Source organism: Ammospiza caudacuta, chromosome 6 (genome assembly GCF_027887145.1).
Source record: "Ammospiza caudacuta isolate bAmmCau1 chromosome 6, bAmmCau1.pri, whole genome shotgun sequence".
In the NCBI taxonomy this organism is placed as follows: domain Eukaryota; kingdom Metazoa; phylum Chordata; class Aves; order Passeriformes; family Passerellidae; genus Ammospiza; species Ammospiza caudacuta.
The window spans coordinates 54,204,761-54,225,989 of NC_080598.1; the positions used below are offsets into that span (position 1 = coordinate 54,204,761).

Consider the following 21,229-nt stretch of genomic DNA (forward strand, 5'->3'; position numbering starts at 1 on the left):
TCCTAGTTTGTAGCTTTTAGCCAGAGGTCAGCTTCTTACTATATTTGTTCTTTGGACATGATGCATTTAGCTGGAAAATGTGTTTAGCACTGAAGTACAAACAGTAACTACTTGATACAATTACTGAAGTGAAGCCCTTCAAAGCTCCTATTTATTTGATGTGTCAATTTAGTGCTAGGAACTTCAATTTACTAGTTTTGAACTGATTTGTTAGTTAAGTTTTCATGAAACACTACTTTTTCTGTTTAAATGAAATATTGTTGTAATAAATGAAGCTGTATTATTAAAAACAGATTTTTTTCCTTGCTCTTCTTTGCTGTCACTTACAACTGTCTTAAACTTCAGATAATGACTAAATGTCCTCTAGAGGGAGATCTTGTTGCTTTTATGTGCTGAAATGTGCTGAAATGTTGGTGATCTTGTTCCAGTTAAATGTCTTATCGCTTATCTTGGGAAGAATCTGTGATTATGAATGTGTGTATATCAATAAGTACCTGTCTTCTGCATCTGTGCTTAGAAATTTGATAACAGAATCTAGAGTCATGTAACACCTCTGTAGGTTATGTGAAACACAGTTGTTTTAATTCAAATAGATCTAATTCTGAAGTTAAATGAATAATCTGCAAGTTCCAGAGTCCTACTCCTGCAGAAGTATTTGTAGGGCCTACATTTGTGGCATCCCTGCATTTGTGGTGTCAATTCTGCCAATGCTTGTGGAGATAACTGATGACTTTCCTGTGTTCCCTGTTGCCATCAAGATGCTTTGAGGGCAGTTTCTTTGCTGACCTGAACCAAGAATTTCAGCAGCCTGTCTGAAAGTGTTGTGGGTTAAATCTCTTCAGCATAATGAGTGCTAACAGCTTGGCAAGGAAACAAAGCAGTAATAAAATGTCACATTTAATCCATCATACCAGTACTTCTTGCCTATAAACAGAAGTTGAAATATTACTTTGCAGACACATCAGTTGTTTGAATGTAGTTAACTCTATACTCCACATACTCCATACAAATTGTTGGAAAAATCTTGGTGGGATTTTATGAGAGTGAATTATTCTGCATGTTACATATGCAGTCTTGACAGGAGATTTCTTTCTCCTGGACACATTGAAAAAACCTTATTCCACAGCTGAGGGATCTATGCTCTCATTTTTCTGTCAGTAAATGCAAATAGTGAATTCAGTGTAGCTTCTGGCATATCTGATCTGTAAAACACATGTTCCATGTGTGGCACATGCTCTGTGGATATAGTTGGAAAATTTCCTCATACTGCAAGGCTGCTGAAGAGGTCAGAAATGTGTTTACACTTTAACTGCCAGTTGAACCCCTACACACTTCTTTCAAGTCATCTGTAGTGTTAAGAAATAGATATTGTTAGACTGACTCCAAAAGAGTTGAAGTATTTGTATTCTTATAAATGAACATACAAAACCACTACATAATTAATTAATTTATTCTCTGTGTGGATGTAATGCTGGAAGTAAGGCAAAGTAATTTGCTGTATTTATATTGTAAGGTTGTTTTCCTTTTCATTCTCATTGTCATTGTTTTGTGGTATGCATATACACCTCTGCAATGCATTAAAAATGTATGCAAAGGGCTTGGAGGCAAATTGTGTTGCTTAATAGAATGTACAGTGTGTTGTAATAGAGGAATAAATTCCATTAATAAACAGAAATAGGAGGTGGTTTTTTTTTTTTTTTTAAGGAAAACATATTTATATCCCTAAGTTACTCAGATTGTGGATCCTGTAATTAATTGTGCTCTGAATGATCAATTCTTTATTTTAGATCATAATTTTGGAGGATTGCAACACTGAGATCTCTGGAGTCTGCTGTGTCTAGCCATAATGAGTTTGGTTGCTTATGAAGATTCAGACTCCGAGACAGAAGCTGAAAAGACTGAAGCCCCTGATGCTTCTGGCAGACAAACAAACCAGCTGAGTTCTCCTGTGAGTTGTGTTCAGCACTTTGCACCTGGTAGTACAGAATCTGCACATGAAATGCACCCTGGCTGGAGCAGGGTTTGTGAAGATCCCCCTGAGCGTTATGCATGGAATAGCAACACTGACTTTGCACCTCCCCATTGTCAGAGGGTTTACTCTGGCCATGCTGCAGTATCTGTGGCTTACAGAAACTATGAACAGGCTTCAAGCTCTTCAACAAATTCTGGAAATGGCTTTTCCCAGAAGAGGGCACACAATGACAGCACTCCTACCCTAAAAGGAATTAGACCATACATCCCGAAACGATTGCGTCAAGAAAATTGCAGTAAGCCTGAAAAAGAAGAATCTGACCAGAGAGGTAGCTCAGAGTGTGATGTTAAGGTAACTGGGCCAGGAGAGCAGGCTTTGAGAAAGACCTCTGAATTAATTAAGCCATATTTGGGATCTAAATATAAAGTAACTGAAGTTCCCAAAAGCTTAATATTTTACATGTCTAAACACAGCGGCCCGGTTAATGAAATCCAGTGGTGTCCTGTACTGGAACAAAGTCACTTGCTTCTCTCAGCTTCTATGGACAGAACAGTCAAGGTAATGTAAAGGAAGATGCTTTGTGGCTCAACCATCATGTTGTATTAAACAATGCTCTTCTGGAAATAACATCCTTGCTTGTGTGTATTTAACACTTCCAACGTACTCAGAATTTCAGGAGATGCTTTATAAGATTATTGTAAACTTGCAGCCTAATCCTTCACTATACCCACAGTTAGTTCCATTAGCTTAGAATTTGGTGGGCTTTTAAATTTTTTTTTTTAATTTTTAAAATTATTTTTAGGTTTTTTTAAATTTTATTTTAGGCATGTCAGTATTTTAGACCTTAAGTTGTTAGATCATTTCTCATGATCTCTATCAGTGTTTTATCCCAATGGCCATGAGCACTAGGGTATGCACACAGATTCTGCCATGAGTCATTAATCAACTAACTGCCAACACTGGAATGATATTTTTAATTATTCTGACAGGCCTGTGTGACATCTGCTGGAGGAGGTAGATCAGGTCAGATGGATTTTGCATCTCAGAACTGTCTTGTCATGATCTAAGGGGTCTTCTCACTTTAATTTGTTTCAAGGGTTAATTGCTCAATACTCAGAGTGAGTTTTCCTCCTAGCCTTAATGAATTTGTCTTCAGTTCTTTGGTAATTTAGTCAGTCCAATGAGGCTTTTATTTTTAAAATGGGTAATGGGTATATGCTTTCCCAGCTTTCCCAGCTGATTGTGCCTCTGGGTTCAAATAATAGTCTTCTGAAGTGGCCTTGCACAGGAACATACCTTTGATGAGAGTGCTCAGAAAGTGTCCTTTCTGGTGGGAGACATGCTTTATTGCATCTAACATGTATTTAGCATTTTCCTGCTTCTAAAATTTAGGACTTTAGTAAATCTTAAGAAGAACAGCCCTTGTACCAGAATACCAACATAGTTCCTCCATCTTCTTTACGAGGATTTTGAAACCTCTTTTTTTCTTAAACATTAAATGTAGGGGAAAAAGGACCTTTATTTCTCCTTTCAGGTCATCTTCAGTATATTTGTTATATCTTGGCTTTTGCTTGAAGAACAGAGCTTGAAGGAAAAGGCTAAGATATGCAAAAAGTGCTGATGGGTGTTTCTGTTAAGCAGCAATGTAAATTTAGATTGTACAATACTGACCACTGGATGTCTGAATTTGACCTTTTGTCTTAAATTGTCACATCATCTGCTTAATGTTTGTTGAGTATTCCAGAGCCTCATTTGTACTGACAAGTGAAGTTATGGATGCGTTGAATTTGGTATAAAAATCTAAAATCTGAGTTGTTGCTGCAACATAAAATTATTACAAAGTTGAAATAATGGCCAGTCTGGTTTGTCTTCTGAGCATAAAAAAGATTATTTTTCTGAATCAGTGTTACCATGCCTGCTTGGAATCAGTCATTAACAGTAAAGCCAGTTTTTGAAGAAATCTATTTTAGGTCCCTCAAAACTTAGAAATTCAATATAAATGAAGTATACTAGTGCTGGCTACACTTCAGAGCATGCAGGTCTAAAAAATTAATGCAGGAATACCGTAGCTCTTAGGAAGTCTGAAAGCACACGTTGTGTTCTGGAGGGCAGCTGAGGATGCTGAGGATGCTGTGGATGCTGAGGATGCTGTGGGTGCTGTGGATGCTGTGGATGCTGTGGGTGCTGAGGATGCTGTGGGTGCTGAGGGTGCTGTGGGTGCTGAGAATGCTGTGGGTGCTGTGGGTGCTGAGGATGCTGTGGGTGCTGTGGATGCTGTGGATGCTGTGGATGCTGTGGATGCTGAGGATGCTGTGGGTGCTGTGGATGCTGTGGATGCTGTAGATGCTGAGGATGCTGTGGGTGCTGTGGGTGCTGTGGGTGCTGTGGATGCTGAGGATGCTGTGGGTGCTGTGGGTGCTGTGGGTGCTGTGGGTGCTGTGGATGCTGTGGGTGCTGTGGATGCTGTGGGTGCTGTGGGTGCTGTGGGTGCTGTGGATGCTGTGGGTGCTGTGGATGCTGTGGATGCTGTAGATGCTGAGGATGCTGTGGGTGCTGTGGGTGCTGTGGATGCTGAGGATGCTGTGGGTGCTGAGGATGCTGTGGGTGCTGAGGATGCTGTGGGTGCTGTGGACGCTGAGGATGCTGTGGGTGTTGAGGATGCTGTGTCTCAGGGAGCCGCTGGCTGTCCTGGGCAGCAGAGGGCGCGGTGACACCGAGGATTCGAGGATTCACTGGGTGTTCGGCTCCCAGATTCTCTCCCTTTCTGGGATCACGAGCACATAAATCCCTGGTGACTGTGGCAGCACTGCTTTACCTTCTGGGAGTTGATGTTGGCTGTCTGCTGTTGCATGAAGTTGTCGATTTTCTGGTATAGCATAAAACAGCCGATTGAAAATGCAGGTCAACTCTTCTTTTTCCTCATCCTTTTAACTTCACACAGATTGTGTATTTTTTTCCCCCAAAAAACACCTGCTTGGAATTGCTCATTTAAATCCAGAGAGTGAATATGTGTCCTCTTTCCCTTTAGTGGGAATATGCAGACACTCAGGATGTTTGCATGATTTACTTTCAACATCTGATCTGGGTGAAACTCAAAGCACAGTTAAAAGCCTAAAATCTCTGTATGATCAGAGAGAAGAGGCAATTCAGACCCTAGAAACTCTGTACTTTCAGTTAGCCACAGGAATAACTGTGACTGTTTTTACGAGTAAATGTCTTGGATTCAGTCCTTACACCCAGCCTATGCATTAAGACATTTGTATTTTGAAGAGTCCAATATTAGTGGGGATTTCTCAGAATGGAGTGTTCAAAGTTGAGATGACTATGGTGGCTTAAGTGCTTGAACCAAATCTCTTACTCAGTTTGTATATTTTATCTGTTCTTATAATTTCGTCTTAATAACTTCCTCTTTCATCACAGACTAAGAATTTTCCTTTGTGGAAAAGGATTTTCTTTTTTTAAATTTTTTTTACTTGGCATGGAGAAGGAAGAAACACTTGTTTTACTTACCTTAGTGATCATAATTTTTTTTATTTCTGTCTAAATTATGATGACTAAGTCATTCATATCACACAGATGGATGTCTAAAATGTGTATATGGAACTGATTATGTGGGTTTTTTTTACTTTTTAAGTATGTGTATGTATCCTGTTTAGATCAGGAGAAAAGTACAGTCTTCCATTTATGTTCTCTCGGGTTGAAAATGCAGTTTAACACCTTTATGAATCAATGTGAGTCGTGCTAAAGTATTTACAGTAAATGAGTTGATGTTTTCAGTTTCTGTTGTCTGAAGAATAACCTAGAGCTGGAAGATCATCGTAAGCATCTAGTAAAAATAACTTGCATAATTATGAATGAATGAACTATGTTTTTGTGCATTTCATGGTTTTCTTTAGAAGTATTTGATCTGATTTCTTTTGTACTGCTGCATTTAGAACACTTCAAGTGGTGAAGTTGGAAAAAGTATCAGTTTTCAGCTCGGGGCAGAATTCTTTAGAGTAACACTTGTGCCAGCAGATGGGGCACCTCAGCGTGTTAGAAAGGGATGGGAACTAAACTGCCTCTGAATGAGGACTCAAAGACTTTAATATTTGCCTCTATGTTGTATGTTGAAAGACCCAAATTACAAGTTTATGCATATGTTGCTAAATGTGTAAGAAAACCCCTGAGTTTTCAGAGAGACCTGAAAATAATATAGAACCTCATCTAGGAAGTGATAGGTATTGCAAATTATCCATGGTTCTTCAAATCTGGAGCATTAATAGAAGAATATTTAATGCTAGATTTTGAATATGTAGGGAAGGGAGAGCTCTTGCTGAGGCAGTGCTGCTCTTCACAGTTACACTGTAACACTATTGTGAGTAGCTTAGGTATGGATTTTAGGAACTGTGAAACATTGTTGTCTGAACTGGTTAAATTTGCTTTCTTTGAATAACCCTTCTCTACCTTCTGTTTGAATAGCTGAATAGTGTTAATTCTTTTAATATCTCATCTACTGGTTTTTTTTTTTTTTTTTTTTTTTTTTTTTTTTGCATAAATTTTGAGAGTTATCACTGCTGTTAAAGGTGCCTGGTTCCCATAGTGTGGATATTCAATGCTTTCTGAACATCAGACCTTGTTTAGGTACTTCTGGATTAGAACCCCAAATACAGCATCCAGAATCACAGATTGCCATTGAATACAGCTTTTTGTCTTTGGTAGCAGAGAACATTAAAAAGTTGTGCCTTTTTATCACTTGCAGAGACCATAAAGCTGAATTCACATTGTCAGTGTCTTTTATTTGGAAGATCTTGTCATTACACAGAGCCACACAGATGTTAACATTTTCACTAGTTACTGGTGCTGGACTTAGCTTTTTAACAATTGTTCATAACTTCAGCATCCCATGCCTTTGTTCTGTATCTCCTAGTTTACCTTAAAATTAACTCAAGGTAACATCTTTATATAATCATCTGCTAGCTCTTAATTTTGTGTTTCTCATATTTTATTTAGAGCATCACAGCAGGTGTTATGTTTGTTGCAGAGGATTTCTTAATTTTCAGCACTTTCACTCCATTGTTAAACAAGATCAAGGTAAGAAAGTGCTGCAATTCTTGAGTATGCAAAATGTATATTAATAGCACTTTGTGTACTAATACATTGTTGCAAGTATTTCTTATATATTCTGTTCCCTACTGGCCTAGCTGAATAGTCATTTAGTTCCAGCTCTATCAAAACAAGTAAAGTAAAAGTTTTTAAATGAGTTTAATAATGTAAGCCTCTTGAGCAGGGGCATTGCTGGCTTCCCATGATTAAGAACATAACAACCATCCTGGTTCAGACCAGGAGTCAGTCTCTAAGTGGATGAGTAAAGAAGAGCAAGTCAAAGGTTTGTGGCCCCTTTAAGTCCTCTTCTGGTCTGTGCTTATTTTCAAGTTGGGATTTCAGAGCTCCTAAGCAGTTAATCTTTGTAACTTGCTACCTCAAGAGATTTCTTCCAGATACTTCTCCATTTTTCTGAGACTCTTTTGTGATCATTAGATTTAGAGTGGTATGTTACTCATTAAATTTAATGTACGGATTTTGGTTCCTGGAGTGTGTCAAATGCCACAAGAAATACAATTTTCAATTATACTTTCAAAGTATTTTATTATTTTGTGATTTTGTGTCTGTTAGGAGAAAGACAGCACAGTAGTATATTCCAGGAATTTTGTTACTCCTTATCCTGTTGTATTGGGCTGAATGATAGAAGAGGATGGCCTCAATCCATAAACTGTGTGTGGCACAGATAGTGACAACACAGATTTCCTAGATATTGGCCATTACCCTGTCTCAGAGTAACAAAACCTAATATTTTTGCTTTCAACTATTCTGTACACAATTCACTTGGAATAGGTAGTGTTTCTTGTTGTTCTGTCACAGGTGTGTCTGTTTATTAAGGAATAAATTTAAGCTGCCAGCATATTTGCTGTACACTCAAGCATGGCTTTCAGATGGCTGTAGCCCTGTCACAGCTAGGCTGGATTCAAACTGTTCACTAAGCAGAATTAGCTATCATGCTGCTAGTACCTCCAGTAGGGCAACTCTTAGATTGATTTTTAGAACAAGTAGTTCTCCCCATTATCTTGGAAGTGGCAAGGAAATGCTAATATTCGGGATATTGTGTGCTGCTTACCTAGATGTGGGAAAAACCCCATTGTTTTCTTGTTGAAGAGGCTGCTAAATATTAGCAGAAATACTGAAGCAAAACTCTCTTTATGAAGGTTCTGGCCTTCTCTTCTCTTCTCTTCTCTTCTCTTCTCTTCTCTTCTCTTCTCTTCTCTTCTCTTCTCTTCTCTTCTCTTCTCTTCTCTTCTCTTCTCTTCTCTTCTCTTCTCTTCTCTTCTCTTCTCTTCTCTTCTCTGTTTAGAACTGTGCATGTTTTTTCCAGTGACTGTAAGATTGCTGGTTATTAAGATGGCAGTACACTTATGTGATAGGCACATGCATGGTAATACCAGCGTTTTTTGTATCCCTTGATCATCTTGTTGATGAAAAAGAATTGTTTCATACACTTCAATGAGAAGTATCCTCCATCATGCTTATTTTTGTAAGAAAAGGAACATCATGCAGGAAGGAATGTATTTGACCACCAGTGAAAGCTTCTGGCTGTGCCATGGGTAGATGATAATCCAGGTCAGGATGTAATGGATAGCTCTCCCAATTGTTCTGCAAAAGCTGGTGACACATATCAGCAAAGAACAGTTCATCAAAGTGGTGAATTTTGGTCTCTTCATCCCAAAGGTTTGTGTGGGTAAGAGTTGTTTCATATTTGGTATTTTAGTACCTTGATAATGTTTAGAGAGTGCTGTTAGAGAGATATATTTTTTTAATTATTTCCTTGTTTCCAGTGATGTAGTTGTCAAGGAAACAGAAATCCTTGTAATGCCTTTGTTCACTTTTTCAGAATCCACAGCTGGAGATGACTTGTATAGTTTTTATTATGTTCTGAGTGTTTGACACACTCTTAGGCCTCAAAGGATTTTTTTCAAAGGAGTATGTTTCTTTGAGTATAAATAGCAGCATCCTCATCTCTGTAGGGTTTGATAAGCCATTGTTTCTTTCCTTCTGCACTAACAGGAACTAAATTCAGTACTGCTTTGGATTAGAATTTATCTTAATACTTGTATGAAGACTGACATTTGAGGAAAAGAGAGAGGGCAAAAATGCAGTGAACCTCTCAGCTTCTGGGTGAGGTTTTTAGCTTTGTGATATCTTGAGTTTTTTTCCACTTGGAAATGACTCCTGACTTAGGATTTCCTTAAAGAATGCAGGAGTGATACCCCCAGTGTTCTTGTGAAACATTTTTTGACTGCTCTATGGCTGTGTGAGAGGATGTGGCCGTGGGGGAGAAGAGTGGGATGGATATTTCACAGTGTAGCTGTGTTCCCCCTCACCCCTGCAAAAATAAATTGGGAATTATTTAAAGAAAAATTTTGAAAATAAAAGTTCTTCCAAGAGCAGGGAAGTTACTGAAGCCTGTCTGTATTTTGAGTCTGACTACAAATCCTCTTCAATTTCTTTCTCTGGATCTTCTGCAGTATCTTTTATTCAGCTGCTTAGCATGATTAAGCCTTGAGAGAAAAACACTTGAGGGCTTCTGTGAAATTTGGTTGACACTGATCAACAGGTGCAAAGTGGCCACAGGTGAGGTGCACAGGATAACATGGTTGTTGTGACAGTGTTGTTTCACGAACTTTTCTTCTCTGGAAATCCAAAATTATGGAGACTTACTTCTAAATATCCTTAACAGAGATGTGGAAGAAAGGATTCTGTTCTCTCATGTTACCTAGAAAGAGTTTTGCTTACTTGTATCACTATTTGCAGAAGTATGAGGAATTTAAAGTGTTTATCTGACTTTTCTCCTATCAACCCATCTGTCCCTAATGGGTGAGCTCTGCCCTTCCTTTCTGCTGGGAGCTCTTGCAGTTGTTTCCTCTGTCTCTGAAGCAGCAGAGGAGAAAGGAGCCTTGTGCTCCTGGCAGGGCAGAGTCAGGGCCAGGGATGGCAGTGGGGCAGAGCCTCCAATGCAGCTGAACTGGGAATGTCCAAGGGAAGCTCTCCAGTTTCACCCAGCACCCGTGTGGGCAGCTGCTGGGCAGGCCAGTGGCAGAATGTCAGCTGAGATGCGACAGACGAATGATGGTTTGTCCCCATTCTGGGTGTGTCAGTAAGATTGCTGGTGAAACAGTCAAGATTTTGGTACTTGGGAAAAGAATGTGCTAAAGTAATTTTAAGTTCTTAAGTGACTATAATATATTATGGGAGTATAATTTTTTTTTGTAACAGTTAAGAAATTCTGAATAATTTTGCTGTTTGAAAATATAAATAAAACCAATCTAACCTTGCTGCTTTTCTAGAAATCTGGCTTTATAGCTGCATCTTACATACTGCTATATATTTAAAAAAAATCTGCTAACAAACCACAAGGCATCTTATGACTTTGATTCCTTACCCTTCTTGGTTTGTCAATGTTGTCAAGGAAACAACTTTTTGAGAAATTTTGCTCTACTTTTTCAGATTCTATAGAGAGATTACTTGTGTAGGATTTATCTGGCATCTGGGCTAGAAGGAGTTTTCCTGAAGTTTCTATTATTTTCACTTGCTCTTTTTAAAGCAGAATTTATTTTTAGCATGTGTCATATAGCTGCATCTTCAAGGTCATAATACCAGTGAATGTACCAAGGATTGCTAACACTTGATCTTTGGATGAAGCCTCATAGAAAGAATTTAATTGATGCCTTTGCTATGTATTTATTCTATAAAAACAACTGTTAGTCATAAATTCCCTTTAAATTACAGGAGGAAGAAACATTAGAAAACCCCTTGTTCATCAAAGAACTTGCTTCATTACTATGGAACTAATGACTTACAGTCCTTTATCATACATATCATGTTTCATTGCAGTAATTATGTCTCTTCAAAGAAAAAGCATTTAGTGGCTGCTGTGGAATTGTGTTGGGTTTGTCTTGCAGCTCCTGTGTGCTGGGTGACAGGCTGGTTACATTGTTAAGGCTGGTCTTTACCTTCACTGTGGTTATGGAGGCTTTATTTTATATTCTTTTTAATAAAACTGCTGTTTTTCTTCTAGGACATACCTGAAAATGTTATAAAAATTTCTGCCTTTCTCAGATGTTTCTGTTGGTTGGTGGATCAACACTGGGCATGATAGTGAAGACTTGATGTGCCTGTGTGTTGTGCCCTGTGCCAGCTGTGTAACACCTTGCTTCCTGAAGTCAGAACTAGGAATCTGTCCTTTTCTCTGGTCTCCTTCCCTCTTTCCAAATGATAATGTACTCTTTAAAAATTTTTTTCTCATTCTGAACATTGTGACTAGTGCTTGGAATTTTGTATTTTTATCCGCTAAGGGATAACACAGCTGGTTTTCTATGGAAAGGATGGCAGTTAGGGGTGCAGGTGGTTAGGGCTGACATAGTCATATAAGCATGTTAAAGCTAGCACTATGCTAACAATGCAGAAGAAATTAAAATTAATTAGGTAGTTCAATCTTACTCTGCTTGCTGGTACTGAAATGGTGCTCGTTAAAATGTCCTCATTGCTAGCAAAACACGTAGCTGCTTGACATAATTAATAGTTTATTTCCATAATCAAATAACTAGTTTTCATGTTTAATACTGGGTTATGTCACTGACATCAGAGGGTTTAAGATTGCATCTATATTTTCCAGATAAGAGGATCTTTAATATTTTGGTTTTTTTGGTTTTTCTCTTTGTTTTTGTTTGTGTTTAGTTTGTTTTTGTTTTTTTTTTCTCCCTCCAGTTATTAACATTCTCAATAGCGTTGGAAATAATAAATGGTTTATTTTTTAGTTGAAAGGATGAAGTTGTAAAGAAAATTAAACTTGCCCAGGCTGCCTGATAAATGCAAGATTCATTATAGCTCAGGTTTTCAGATAGCTATTCTAAATCACTGTGTACTACCTCAGATATTACTCCAAATCAGGGTGGGCAGTAAGACTCCAAAAACTACTTCTTAAAATAAGAAAATCACCTGATTAACATTGGGGATGGACAGAAATTACTTGTAAATTTGGATTAGTGATTTCTTCCCAAAAGAAATTACAACTGTACAAAGTACAACTGTCTACCATTATTTTTATTTTTAGACCTGCTGCAGTGATGGGTTGCTCTGTGCCATTGCACAAATACCCTGTCAGTGGGTGCACAGCTGGCAGTGTCCAGCTCTGCTGTGCTGATGAGCAGCCACCACTCATCTGATGGTTGGCTCACCAGAACTTGTCCATTGCTGTTGTCTCTGCTGTGCCAGGTGCTCCCAGTGGATGATGTGCAAGAATGAGACAGGTTTTTAATTTTTAATTGCTCCTTTTTTGTTTGTTTTGTTTGTACTTTGTTTTATTGACTGTGTGAAGAAGGTGGTGTCTGGTGGTATCTGATTTTATATAGGTACATAGATCAATATAAAGCTGTAAAGCACATGAGTAGCCTTAGCTGATTGGCAGTTTTATATTAAAAAGTAGGATAGTATTGAGGTACAGTACAAACAGCTGTGATTTGAATTTTAACAGCTACTGTTTAACTGAAGCTTAAGAAAAAAAATCCATAAAACTAAATGGAGTTTGTTTGTAGTGGTTTTCTCTCTCCTGTTTTCAGAATTAAGTCCCAGGCCAGCAGGAGTTGACACACAGTGTTTCAGAAGCTGGGAGTGCAGTTGCTAAGACTTGTGTTGTGAGTAGAACAGTGCTTCTTACACCACAGTGGGTACTCCAAATCTGTGGGATGCAAGTGTCTGTGGGATATGCTTGTGAAAGTAGCCAGTCCTTCCTTACCTGTAGGAACTGAGAATTCTTGAGGCAATTTATCTGCAAAGTGCTGTGAGTTTGAAATTGAGGTGTCTAGCACTTCTGAGGAATCCCTGCTTTTAATAGAGCATAAATGTTTGTGACTTGAAGAAGTGATTGATGCTAATGAATATGATTCATAGTGATGAAGGGGAAACCAGATTATTTAATAAATGGCTATAGTAATTTAGCTAATTATCTCCTGGAGAGCTGCAGTACATTTGAAGTTCTCCTTTGCTTGCTGGTAAGATCTTGATTGCTGAAGTGTTTTCTGGGCACAAGTACTGTCTGCAGGAACCACTAGTGGGTTTGTGCTTTTGGGTCTTGTGAGCACCATGTGTTATTCTTAACACACTACTACACACACTACACTGCATTCTGAAGCTGATGAGAAGCTGCCACGTTTATGCCATGTTCTTCTTCCACACAGGGGCAGCAGTAGGGAATTTAGTGGTTTAAAAGTAATTCTTATTAGCTACCTGTCATTAAATGTATGTTTCTCTTTAATTACTTGAATATGTGCATCAAACTGCTCTGCTTGAACCATGTCATCCCAAACACACCCACTGCTCTCTGTGGAGTAGCTGATATATCTGAAGTAAATTTTTGTGGATACATAATGTTCAGCAGAGGTGGGGATTTAAGTGTCTATACTTAGCTTTGTCTTATGCTAAAATAATTCTGATTTTTCATATTTTAGAACAAACTATAGCTTGAATCACTAGCTGATGTGTAAGGAAATTGTAACTTTACACTTCTGCATTTTCCAGGAGCTTGCCATTTGAGGAACATCCACAGGGTTAGCCATAGTGCAGTGATTAGTCACAAAACACTTAAAGGTTAACTGCAAACTACATGGGAAGTCTTCACTTTGTTTTGGTGTGTGTGGGAAGTTGCTCTCTTGCACTGTCTGCCCAGCATGAATGTACAATTGCTATTTTTTAGCTATTTTGTAGTCACTCTCATAACTTTTAGCTGTCTGAGAATGTGATCTATATGAGCAAATTCCTTAGAGTCAATGGATTATGGAAAACTTGTGATTAGCTTCAGGTGTAATTGTCCCAGAACCTTTCTGCACAATAAAGAACATGCTATGTTAAAGGAGGAGGATTGATGGCATGGCAGACACACTTTGCTCTTGAGAAGGATAGAGTCCTTGATAACTGATGATTTTAAATATCTGAATGTATACACTTATTACAAATTACTTTTTTTTGGTGAGCATTGTAATGTAAAGGTTGCCTGTCTTCAGAGTAAAAAAATAGTGGTTCTCTTTTAATTTTCCTGTTTTCTCTCTTTTCTCTCCTTGTCAGCTTGCTGTGTTACTCAGCATTTGGTAAGCCCATGTCTCTTGTAAATAGTGGGAACTAGCTAAAAAAGATTGATTGATACAGATGACTAAAATGTCAAACAAAGCCTCTGTTGGTATGAATCTTGCTGTTTGGTCTGACTTTGCTCAACTATTTGATATTTTTTTCTGAGAATTTCTGATTTTTCATTTGGGTTACCTAATACATAGGTATTACATGTTAATTTCTAGGCTTCTTTGGTACAAATCTCTGCAATTATTCACAGGATACTTAATTTGGATTTTAGAATGGTTTGAGAAAATAGCATACAATAATCTATGTGTTATGGTGCATATGGTCTAATACCATCATGCCAGCTCTGTAGAACAGATGAATTCAATTGAAAAACATGATTTAATCTGTTGCTTTCCTCTTAATTTGCTGTAAATACAGTGATGAGCATCAGAAACATACATTTTTTATTCCCCTGAACTGTCTGAAGACATTATTTTGTCATGCTTACAAATATAATAGGAGAAAATACCAATGGCATAGTTTTGCTTTTTAATTATTCCTTCTATTCCTTGGTTGTTTTGTTATAGAAAGCAGTAACCCACTGCTCTGGGGGATTTAAAGTGTCCTGATTTAAACTGTCCAGTAGCTTTGAGGATGTGCACTGGAGCAGTTGGCCTTCAAATAATGCCAGTTTGGCAACCTGGCTTGCCTTAGGGCTAACCTGTTGCACTTGGTGGTAGTAATGTTGGTGTAGCAGCGTTTAGTGTAGTCTAACCTCTCACTGCCTATTTTATTTTGCTGACCACTTTATATAGAAACAGGATAATTCCTCATGAAACTTGCCAAAATGACTGTAAGAAAGTGTTTCAACAGCATTCCAGTGTTCTTGCAGAGAATAAAGAAAGGGAAAGGAAGATCTGGAGTAAGTTTTATTCTTCTGTATTTCTTCTTTTGGATAATCCTGAGTTGGTTACTTTTCTCTGAAAGCACTTGGAAGAGAACTACAGTTATGATTTTATTGTTTAGTTAGGTTGAAGATCACTTTTATCTGAAGTCATGTCTTTAGTAGGAGTGTAGCAACATGTTCATAATTCTTGCTGTTGCTCATCTCCAGAGACTGTAGAACATTTTCTTTCTTCTTGTTTTCTCAGTCTATTTATAGTTTAAGGAAACAGATCTTGGGGAAGGTGGGTAACATGTAGATAGATCTCTTGAGGAGGTTCTTTGCAAGCCTGGAATTGGTTGTATGAGATGTGTGCCATGTTTGGGCTCAGGTGTTGTCCCTTCACTGCTGAGAATGGACCAACGCTTTCCTGGAGGGTGACACCCCCTGGGTGAGGTCCAGCTGGCTGCTGGTGTGAGCAGGGTGCTGGCTGGGGCCAATGACCTGTGGCACAGAGTGTCTCATCCCCTCTGCTCTCCTGGCTGTGGGCATTGCCTGTGCTTGCAATGGACTTTAAAGTAGAATAGTAAATCTACACTGAATGCAGCCAGGCAGCAGCAGGAACTGGCTTTTAGACAAGGTCAGGAGTTTCTTGGCACTATGCACCTTAAGAATATTTCATTTTTCTTTTTTTAGAAAGATTTTGCCTTATTTTTCTCTTCAAACATAATCCTTGATAAGAGTTTGATCAAGAAAGAGTTTTCTCTCTTTGAAAAAAACGGCTATTCAAACTGGGCTGAGAGATCCTGACTAGTAGGACATCCTTAGAGTACATAATAATTCACACTGTTGTTTTGACTGATTAAAAATCATCTTTGTCAAATAATTGGAGAGTGATAGAGTAAATTTAACCTTTTGTACTTTAAAATGCTGTCTAAATGTTTCTTCTCCATCTTGGAGCCCATTATTCATTAATCTGTTTTCTAATGGAAAGGAGCTGTCTTTACTCTTAAAGGAACAAAGGAGAAAACACCAAGTCATGACTCTTCTGACACTCTGTTCTTGGGGTCATTTTTTTGCTATTTTCAGAGTTTATATCTCTAAGAAGGTCTTGATCAAGATCAGAGTTGATGATCAAAGGCTCCTTCTCCCTCTGAAGAGTAACAGCTTAAACTTTTTTCCCAAGAGAATGAAGTCAGTAGCTTTTCTGATTTTCACATTTTTATATTATACATTGTATTTCATCCCTGAATTTGGTTGTATTTTTCTTTTTGTAGAGAAATGGATCTAGCTATAAAGAAGATGGAAGAAAGTATGCAACCTATCATGAATAGTATCTTCAGTATGTGCATTGGGGGTACATCTTACTTGATGATGAAGATTTTCAGTCAAGTATGGCTCACATCAGTCTTGTGACCTTGAGTTCAGTTAGGGAAACACAGAAATTTGTGGTTTTGTTTCCATCTGATGGTGTGAGGAATTAATTTTTAATGGTCCCTTTTGAGAAAACAATCAGAATAAGTGGTTTTTTCTCCTCAGTGTTTGCCTGAAGGAGAGTTTCTTCTCAAAAGCCACGTACTGGTATTTGAATACATATCCCAATCTTAGCAGGTAAGCAAAGGTATGCAATTTTCCTGAGCAACAAAATACTTGATTACAGGTCTAATGATAGTTTAAGAGGTGTTTTCAGATGCGCTGAAATCAAGGACTTGAAGCAGATGAACTTAATTATCTTTGTGAATATTCACAATCACATTATGTGCTTTAAATGTCACATTTGGAAATAGTGCCTCATTGCTAGTTAATTAAAAATAATTACTCAGGGTAGTACTTATGTTTCTGGAATCTCTTACCTACTGTGAAAAATGTATTTTGCTTCTAAAGGTTTCTCAGTATAAGATCCAGATTTTATTTAAATCATTCTGAAATTGTTGCAGTTGCTTAGGCCCTCTATGCCTTTATGTGTACCACTGCAGCACAGATAATCAGTTATTTCGTTCCATTTGGTTTTTAACACCTGAACTGTGACGTGTGTAATATTTTTTTTAGAAAAAGCAATCAGTTGATTTTTTTTTTCCCTAGGCAGCATAAGAAAAGAGAAGAAGTAGCAAATTAGGCTAGCAGGCTAGATCCATCATGAGGTGTTACAAAGGTGTGTTGACATCTTCAGCTAAAGAAATATGGCTTATGATAATACCAGAAGGGTTTCTTTCAGTCACAGCACTTATGCTCTGTATGCTTTTCTCTCTCTAAGGATGTTTTTTCTTGGCAGAGAGCATTCCACAGCCCAAGAAAGCTTACACTGCAACCAAAAAAAAACCCCTCATAGATCCTAGAAAATCCTCCCTATATTCTAGTTTCCAGGTTCCCTCTTCCATCTTTCTTCTCTGCCTTTCAGGTAGAAACTTAATAGAAATATGCAAGGATTTTTTTCAATGTTTTTCCATTAAAATAAATCTTTCTTCAATAGTGAATCATTCTTTTGACTTGTTTGCAGCAGTGCACTTCATGTGTGCTTATGTGTATATGTGCATGTATATTGAAAATATATATATTTAGATATATATAAAAGAGCCTTATATTAGCAGAAGACCTCTATTGTCAACTACTTTTACTTACAAACTGCATATTCTCTTTGCCTGCACATTTCATGAACCTGTGTGAATAGAGATTCCATTGAAATCCTGGTAATAACCTGTAGCTTACATTTCAGAATAATATTTTTCTATATAGTACATTAAATACTTTCAAGTTTTTAATTTGGGACAGCACTTAAAACATGCTAAGCAGATGTTTTGATCTCTCAGACATCAATTTCAAACTAGTTTGGAGAACAGGAAGAAAGGTTACTAAATTTTAGAAACAGTCATGAAGATTAATTAAACTAATTATCTTTGCTTTGTGCGGTGGGAGGGGAGATAACTGCAGGTACAGGAAGGCATAACTAAGGGGAATGATGAATATTTTTTCAAGTAGTAAAAGTATTTTAGCGATGGCAGCACAAAGAGAGGAGACATTGAGTAATAGGAAGCTAAAATAATAAAGTGAATCTGATTGTGGAAGGGTCTTCAACATGTTATGTGAAAATAGTGTTGGAATTGATAAGGACTTCATTGGGGAAACTTCCCAATGATAATTTTTCATCTGTAGAGTGACTTGGATGAAAAAAACTTTTCACAACCACCAGGTGTTGATTTTAAGTATTTAGGTAATGCCATAGACACATTCTAACTAAATGGTCTGGTAATGATGTCAAAAAGCTTTCCCATGTGTCTGCTATGCCAAATGGGTTGGAACAAAACATTTTTGGCTTACTTTTTTCTACTGCCTTTATACATGAAAGGCTCTTATTTTCTTTGGGAAATCTGCTCTTGAGTATCTCAGTACAGAGTCTGAATTATCAAAAAAGTTGATATTCAGCTGCTGACATTTCTTATTTATTTTAGAAATTGTTCCCATTTATGTGCTTAAATAGATTTAAATACTCTTGAAAGTTGGCCAGAACTGTCACTACTCTCTTTAAATTTTTGCTAGGAGATAGTAGCCTACAGTGCTACCAGAATTTTCAAGTAGGCCACACCCCAAATATTTGAATTAACGTCGAATTTTGAAATTCTTTGTTCTGTAAGTCTGCAGTGACAGTGAAGTAAATGCAGTGAAATATTTCTAGGTGAAGTAACATTCCTGTAGGTGTGTTGTAGTGTAAATTAGGGCAACCCCTGGGGGAGAAAGTGGGGAAGAAAGTGATGCATCCACTGATGCCTCAGACTGGTATCCACTGATATCAGAAGGCTAATTAATTACTTTATTATAGTATATTATTCTATACTATATTACATTACATCTAGATTGAATCTGCACAAGCACCCAACTCAACTGCCCAGAGTCTCATGACTGTCTGCTGACTGACAGAATGCACACACACTTGGCCCTGATAGGCCAGGGAAACAAAACAATATCACTTTGGGTAAGCAATCTCCATATTGCATTCTACTTTGGCAGACAGGAGCAGCAAATGAGATAAGAATTGTTTTGATCATTCTTTTCTCTGCTTCTCTCAGGTTCAGAGGATGTGAATCCCACAGTGTTGTACTGGTGCTGCAGTGGGAAATGCTGAACCCGAGGCTGCATGGTTGAAATGTTTGTGTTGCACTGGTGCCAAGGAGCTGAGCTCTCTGGGACCTGTGCTGGACCTTTGGGGTTATGTGCATGTTCAGGCTCTGCTGCCCAGAGCAATTGGGTGTCAGAGCTGCTCACCAGCTGGTGAGATGCTCTGCTGGACACACAGCTATTTCCCTGGGCTGAGTTTAACTGACATTTCTTATGGTACCATGTCGGGAGTTTAGTTCAAGCATGGCTTAAAGAAAAAGGCCATGAAGCCATGCAATTGAGAGAAAAGTAAAAGGTAGTTGCAAAGCAGTTCCAAAAGCAGTTCCCAGCCTGATTTCTATAAACAATTAGACTCTCTCAGGCATCACTTTATAAACAATAAGGTTCTCAGGCAGTCTTCCCATAACAAGCAAAACACCCTCTCTGGGAAAAGATGGCACCCTGGGAACAGATGTGGAAGTTTTGGGAACCTTTCATATCACAGTGGGAACACTGGTTTAGTTTTGTGTAAACAATTATCGGTATTGTAAAACAAAAGGAGTGGTTAGAGTTTTCTCTGTTAGCCTATCGTAAACCTGGATTTTGGAATATGCATGAAGTTAATTAACACTATTATTTAAACTGACTGATCGATCAATAAATCGGAGTTTGATGCATTAAAGGATGGTCGTCTCCCCCCCACTTCAACAGTACCACTGCACTTGTGTACTGATCAAGTAGTTTGCACTATGGGAATGTGACCAGAGGCTGCCCCTGCAGATAGAATGCCACAGTTCTGCATTATTGCTTGCTAAATGAAGTGTGTTCATCAGGCTTTAGAGCAAAACAGGGGAGGGCAGTGCTGGGTATTTTAAAACAATTAAATATTACATTTACTTCTCTAGTTAAAAATAACTTAATTGGGTCCTGTGTAAATGCCAGGCAATGTTTGCAAGTGTCAGCATGTTCATATCTGCTCCTTGATAATTCTGTCATTAATTCATAGTTTCAAGTCAACATCCACGGAGGAGAAAGTTAGTTTTTAATCTGCTCCTAGGGTTTTAGCTATTATTTTCATTTCCACTTGCAAAGGCATGCTCTCACACCAGCTGTAAAATGAAAGTTAGTGATAGAATCACCACAATATGACAAAATCACAATGAATATGCAAGCTTGTTACCTTATTTCTAAACTATTGCTGGAGAGCATAGTAGATACTTTTTAACATGTAAAGTTCTGAGTATTTATAGATGCTTCCACCCACACTTGTGTAGCAGTGCTTCTCATTTGAGCTGTACTCCTAGTTAAATTTAAAAAGTCAGTTACGTCTGGAAACTAGCTTTGAAACATTTGGACTACAGTAATAATCTCTCTTTGAGGTGCAGCTTCTTGTGTCTTAAATTGCTGTAGTTTTTCTTCAGTTTATGATATCTGGGTAAAACAAGTACAAAATTTTTATATGTTTATTTGCTTTAAGAAAAAAAATCCTGTATTTTTAGAATGACTATTATGTCTGTGTTAATGTTTATGAATTTATTATTGAAATAAACAACCCCCGACCTATTAATAAAGAAAAACCTATTTACCAAAGTCTTGTGCAGAATGTCAAAAAAGTAAGTAGTTGTTCTTTTAAGGTTATTTTTTGAATCTTAAAATTTGGTGTAAACTCTTGTGCTTTGTATTGATGAAAAACATAATCAAAGATCTCTCATTCAGCTTCAGTGGGGCTGTATCACTGTGCTGCATTGTAGGAATGTAAGTGAGCATTGAAAACCCTCTGCTGACTAGAAGTACATTAGATTTGCAAATTACCTACCAATGCCCTTTGGGACAAAGCTCTTCATGAAATCATTGTCAATAACTTTCTGTTGGGTTGACATATGGAATAGGTTGTTCTTCAAGATTTCACAGGAGAGAGATTAAATGTTATAAAGTACAAAGTACAGAAACTCCGTAGGGCAATCTAAATGATGTTATAGGAACTGAGCTATATTACAAAGAATATTAAACATCTTTGCAATCTTCTGCTATTTGTCACAGGAATGGCAGGCCCCTTTTTGTCTAGTGGTTTGCATGGATATGCAAAGGAGGAATAACAAAAGCTGGTCAGTTTTGTTTTATGTAAAGCTGTTAATGCGTAGATA

At 37.8% G+C, this 21,229-nt stretch overlaps 1 protein-coding gene across 1 annotated transcript in view; it reads left to right on the forward strand.

The window, feature by feature from the left end:
• The first annotated feature begins 1,798 nt into the window (after window positions 1–1,798).
• WDR25 (WD repeat domain 25) overlaps window positions 1,799–21,229 on the forward strand; it is a 58,333-nt gene continuing 38,902 nt past the window's right edge. Inside the window, exon 1 of the mRNA XM_058807465.1 lies at window positions 1,799–2,530. Coding sequence (XP_058663448.1) covers window positions 1,847–2,530 — 684 coding nt within the window. The 5' untranslated portion in view covers window positions 1,799–1,846. The remainder of the gene's footprint in view (window positions 2,531–21,229) is intronic.